The 5,810-nt window shown below is 59.1% G+C and overlaps 2 protein-coding genes across 2 annotated transcripts; both read right to left on the reverse strand.

The window, feature by feature from the left end:
* Positions 1-438: 438 nt before the first annotated feature.
* Positions 439-915, reverse strand: LMXM_08_29_1440 (putative clathrin coat assembly protein ap19; the record flags this gene model as incomplete). The annotated part of the gene is made up of 1 exon (XM_003872364.1): positions 439-915. The coding sequence occupies one exon, from the start codon at positions 913-915 to the stop codon at positions 439-441; it is 477 nt and encodes a 158-aa protein (XP_003872413.1).
* Positions 916-1,690: 775 nt separating this feature from the next.
* Positions 1,691-3,211, reverse strand: LMXM_08_29_1430 (conserved hypothetical protein; the record flags this gene model as incomplete). The annotated part of the gene is made up of 1 exon (XM_003872365.1): positions 1,691-3,211. The coding sequence occupies one exon, from the start codon at positions 3,209-3,211 to the stop codon at positions 1,691-1,693; it is 1,521 nt and encodes a 506-aa protein (XP_003872414.1).
* Between the last annotated feature and the right edge of the window lie 2,599 nt (positions 3,212-5,810).

The following is a 5,810-nucleotide window of genomic DNA, read 5'->3' on the forward strand; positions in this document are numbered from 1 at the left end:
GGAAAAGGCAGGGGGGTTTTGGGAGCAAATCGCGGAGGGGGCCGGCGACCCAAGCGGGGCGCAGCCGCCGCCCTGGGCCACCCCCCGGCACAGCTTTTTTTGAAGCACAAACGGCCAGCCCCCCCCCCGCCACGCGCGTCCGGCATGCGGACCACCCGTGTGCGTGTGTCGCCGATCGTGCGGCATGCGTGCGAGGAAGGGCAAGAAGAAAACGATGAGACGCATGGCACGATTCGACGGCAGGGTCTTCTGTCCTGGACGGCGCGAAGGCAACGGCAGTGCGACAGAGGCGTGTGGGCTGTTGTTGAATGCTTGTGTTGGATTTGTTCGTGGCAGAGTGACGCCTTAAGAATAATCTACAAGCAACCGTCTGTTTTCCCCGCTCCCCAAGAAGCCCGCAAGCATGATGGCGGCCGACAGACGGGCAACCTACACCCATCATACACCCTTGATGGCGTTGGTCATCTGATCGACAAACGAGCTGCCCTCGAGCCGTGCCTCGCTGCGTTCTGCAGCAACGTCCAGTCGGTCAATGTAAGCAAGCGTGGCACGCTTGTTGCTCAACATCATCTCCCCACCAAGGAGCACCTCGTCAAGGATAAAGTACGCGCGGTGAAAGTTGAAGATCAAGTCGAGCTCGCATACATTTCCGAAGTACTGATCCAGCACCTCGACAAAGTAGTGGATGATCTCCATCGTAATCAGCTCGTTGTCGGTCTTGTCGACGCAGGCGATGAAGTACAGGGAGGCGTAGCGGCGGCAAACATACTTGCGGCCCTCAATCTCGAACATGTTCGACAGCCGAGCAGAGCGGCCAAGCGCCCTCTGGCTCACTTCGCGGATTATCTTTGTCTGCTCCTTCTGCGAGAGCGTCACGTACCATTTGGAGAGCCTTATCTTGCCCTGGCGGCTCATCAGCAGCAGGACTGACTTTCAATCCTCCTGACCAGCAGGGGACGCGACAAAGGTATTCCTTTCGTGTGGGTGTTGCGTGCCCTTGCCGTGCGGTGCTTTCGTCTGCGTTATTGATTTCGATGTACGCGCGCTTTGTGGCTCTCTCCCTCACTTTCGCTCTCGAGCGTGTGAGGAAGGCGGAGATGATGCGAGGCGGGATCGGGGAGGAAAAAAGGGCATCCGAACGGTGTGTAGGTAGGCATCTCTGAGGGTGAGACGTTGCGTGGACCATTTGTTCCCCCTCCCCCCGCGGAAGGCAGAAGTAAGCCGCGCCTGCCACAGTAGGTGGTGGTGGTTGGGGGGCGGGGGAAGAGAGGGTTGAGGACCCTGAGGACGTGGCGTTAGGCTAGCTGGACAGGTGTAAACGGCATTGTCGCGGTCCCTCGCCACATGGCTTACTCGCACAGCATTTTTCTTGCCGTTTGCTTCTTTCTACTGCCGACATGCATATGAAAACTCGCGGCACATTCTTGCTGTCCGTCGCCGCCTTTCCGAAGCACTCAACACACGACTTTCAAGGGACTGCAAGGGCACGGCAAATACCCTTGCACGACCCCTCGATAGGCACTAGGTCATGTACGGCGCGCGGCATCCCCCCTTGCATCACCAGCTACGGCGAAGCCAACCGTGCGGCGCTGCAAGTTCGCTTCGTGCGCCACGTGCATGTCGGTATGCGGATTCACTCTTTTTCGATCATGCCTCACACCGCCGCCGAAGCGCGCGGCGTTTGACCGCCTCACCGAAAGCGTACGTGGCGGGACATGGGGGAACTGAGTGGCGCCTTGAGCAGTCCGCGGCGCTGGTGCATGCGCGCCTTACGCGCCTCATCATGCATCCGAACGGCACACTCAGCCGCCGCGGTGCCGTTAAGCCCATGAGCGGCGAGCCCACCATTTGTATAGGCAACAGTTCCCTCGTTCGACAATGAAGGGGTAATGCACTGCTTGCGCAGCCAGCGCGGCGAGGCCGCGCGGCCGCTGGCCTTGTCCGCCCCTCGGTGACTGTCGTATCGATGGTGCAGATACTCCCGCCCGAAGTCTGTACGCAGAACGTACTCCAAATGGTACACGTACTCGGAGATGCGCCCAAAGATCAGTTCGGACATCAGCAGGCGTGCTGCGCGCGCGGCCAAGGTGGTCAAGTAAGCGTTGCGCTTGTGGTCCTGAAAGATGATCGGCGGGGGGCTCGTGTCCTCTGGAGCGAGGGCCCAGCGGAGGGAGCCGAGGATGGCACGGGGCATGGCAACACTCAAGGAGCGCATTGCCATGGATTGCTCAGTCGATAAGACTGCATCGCTAGTCCCACCTTCCGGGTCTTCGCCGAGAGTTTCTTCGCCGCCGGTGCCACCCGTAGCGTCATCGCTTGCCGCAGGGCCGTCGAGCTCCTCTATCGACGATAAAGCGGAGATGAGCTCTGGGTTCAGCCCTCGCTGTTGCAGCAAGGAGACCGGCACCAGCCGCTCCATCCCACACGTTTCATACGCCGCTGCCAGCCCATAGGCGCATGTTACCATCTGCGACAGTGCTGAGATTCCGCGCACCTCCCCGTCTGGGAAGATGCGCGTGAGCACCGGTACCACCTCGCTGTGCAAGAGCAAGTGTCCTTGGAAGATCGCTGAAGGGAACAGGTCGGGGGTGAGGCACAGCATCCCACATTCTTTCAAGTACAAGAGCAGCAGATGCAGCTCTTCTCGCCGCGCGTACGGGTCGCCACGGTCGAAGGCGTCGTAGAAGATGCCAAGCGGGTGATCGGGACCTGGCACGTAGAGCCCCTCCTTCAAAAGGCGTTGCACAATCGGCGACGGCGTTCGTGGCTTCCCCTGTGGGCGCTTCGTGTAGTGACTTCGAAACAGCTCAATGCTGTCCCACACTTTGTCAGATTCCCAGAGTCCTTTGCTGCCGACTACGGCGTTTAGGATCATCTCGAGACACATATGGTCGCGCTTGCCCAGGTGGTTGTGCCAGCTGTTAACGGGCTCACAACACAGCTCGCACCAGTGTGGCACCGTTTCCCACACCGATTCCGCTGTTAGTGTGAGGCTCGTGGTTTGCACGGACTGTCGGGCGGCGGCAGGCGGGTCCTGCTTCGGCGACGGAGACGAGCTCGGTGATACAGGAGCCGAGAGGGGCCTAGACCTCGGCGTTGCCGTACACAGAGAGCGGGACACACCTGACAGCCCGGTCACGGTGGCCGTCCGCCGCGTCTGTCCGTGTAGGAAGTGCTGCGATGGCTGACGTGGCACAGCGCGGCACATCATACCGTGCTGACGCACGCGGGCCTCTGCCACGTCGGCAACAACCCAGGACATCCGTGGGATGCCCACGCTAGTCTTGGCGAATCGAACAAGATTCGCCATCCATTCCTCGCTAGGCAATGCAGACGAATGAGCGCATGGAGGTGTGGGTGTTGATGTGGGAGGTGGAGGTGGGTGCGCATGCCGTGACAGACATCGAAAGGAGAAAGCGAGAGAGACGGACGGAAAGCAAACGGAGTGAGGGCATCCTCTGTGCGCGCTGTGCGTAGGTTGTGTGCGTACGACAAGCGGCAACGCGAGGGAGGAAAAGGGGGTGGGACACGGGTCGATACTGACCATCGGTTGCGAGCCTGCGTGAGCGCACAGCCGACCAACAAAGACTTGGCACACGGCAAAGATAGAACAGGTAGCACTGTCACACACTGTCGCCACTCACTCAACGCTTGCGCCCGCCAGAACCCGGCACCCTCGAAATCGTTGCGGAGAGACTCCACCCGTTCGTCCATTGTCCTTCCCTCGCCTTGTCGACTGTGTCGCGTGACATGTTCGATCTTTTTGGGGGGGAGGGGGGCGTGTGCGTGCGCGCGTTGTTTTTCTTCTCGGCACTGCCTTGGAGGGACTCGTACAGTATGGCGGAAGCACACACACACACACACACACACACACACGCAGAGACTAGAAGCAGCGGTGTGGTAGGCAACAGCGGAGGGGAATAGGTTGACCGCGCAAACCATAAAAAAAGCATAAGAGGGGGTGGATAAAAGAAGCAGCTCCATCGGCAATCGAATCAATGAACAGCGTCAACAACGAAAGAAACGAGAAGCACACACTCAGGTGAGTCGAGCATTCTGTAACTGCCCCACAGCGTGGTTAGGACACACAAAAAAAAGGGACGCGGGGAAGGGGCACACACGCTGCCTACACACAAACATGCCTCCAAGCGTTTTCTAAAATGATAGAAGCGCGACCGCTCGTGGGTCTAACACTCCTCTCCACCCTTCTACAAATGAGGCGTGAAGATCTAACGAGTGCGCGTGCATGGCTGCAACTCGAATTCGTACGCCTCAACGTGTGCTGTCTGCGAAGCAAATCCATTCCTTGAGCGCTCTGCGCCGGAAGCCCCCTCCCTCCCCCTCCCCAAAAGAAAAAGAATATAAGCAAACAAAAGAGGAACAGCAAGGGAGGGGCGTGCAGTGCGCAACGAGCACAAGAGACGCACACAGAGGACCATAAGAAGGAGAGAAGGCGGCACCACTGTGGTACAAAGATACATGACAGTGGGAACAGAGCGTTTGTCGGTAGGAGAGCGCCTCAGAGAAGAGGTGCAAGACGGCATGAAGACGCTCAAAAACAGGTGCGTCTGCCGTACACCAACAACAGCAGAATTAACGCTGCCAAAACAACAAAAACAAGAGGATTGGCACTCCTCAGCCAAGGGAACAGCATAGCATCAGTAACAACGAATTCTGCGTGTGGACAATGATGAATCGTACGCTGCTGATTACAAGACGGCCCACCTGTCGGTGCGCATCTTCGGTGTGTGCATGACACTCGTTTTCATCTGACAAGGGTGCTCCTGAAGGGGAGCGCACATCTATACGCAGACGTCCGCGCTGGGTGCACTTTCTCTGTCCACACAAACATAACTTTTTTACGCCGGTCACGATGCATCACTCTGCCCCCACCCCCCCCGTGGGGAATCGTACGGGGGCATGTGTGGGCGACTGTGCGACCCAAGGAGTAACGAGACGATTAGGGCCGATCGACAACCCCAGTGAGCCAAGGGTGAGAGGGGGAAACGCTGGAGAGCAGTGGCATGTGCACAAGGACCAAAAAAAGGTGCGGGCGACGGGTAGAGAAGGCCAGCTGACGAGTGTTACGCAGTTGGCGGTGCGTTTTCGAGGAGACAAAGCCGGAGTGAGTGTCCGTGAAAGTACAGAATTGAGAGGGCCGGAGAGACAAACTAAAGGGAAAGGACAAGAGTAAGAGCCGGAGACCTCCCCCTCCTCCCAACAAAAACAGAACGCAACGAGGCCTCTACAATAAAATCACATCCAATTACGAACTGTATTGAGCGCCAGGGACACCGTCCATATAAGCCGCCTGACAGCAGCCACTGCCTTTCCTTTGTTTCAGCTAGCAGAAGTATTCCATGATCCAAACGGAGCCGCCTTCAGGGTCCCGCACGAGGGCGGCGGCTGTCGCGTCTGTCGTGGAGGCAGCAGGGGGTGGGGGTCAAGGGGGCGTGCCGGGCGAGCGCAAGCAACGGAGCTGGCCACACTCAGGCCAGGGCCCTCCGAGACCTTGCACAGGACAGCCTGTCTGCCGTGCTTCTCCCTCAGTCTCTGCAAGCCGCGGCATGCCGTAATGTAGTGCGGGGACTCGCTGCTGCCATTCGGGGGTGGCCTCGCCATGCTTCCGGCATCTGCGCCTCATCAGTGCAGACCCGGTCGGACGTAGGAGACACACCGCACGCTCTGGCTGCGCTCACCTGCGCATGCGCACAGTGCTCGCATTCCTGCATCCTCGGGCCTCTGCTTCAGGACAACGCTGCTGCCGGTGGCGTCGCTGGCCCGCTCGACCACATGTGCCGCCCCACAGG

Source organism: Leishmania mexicana, chromosome 8, assembly GCF_000234665.1.
Source record: "Leishmania mexicana MHOM/GT/2001/U1103 complete genome, chromosome 8".
NCBI lineage: Eukaryota > Euglenozoa > Kinetoplastea > Trypanosomatida > Trypanosomatidae > Leishmania > Leishmania mexicana.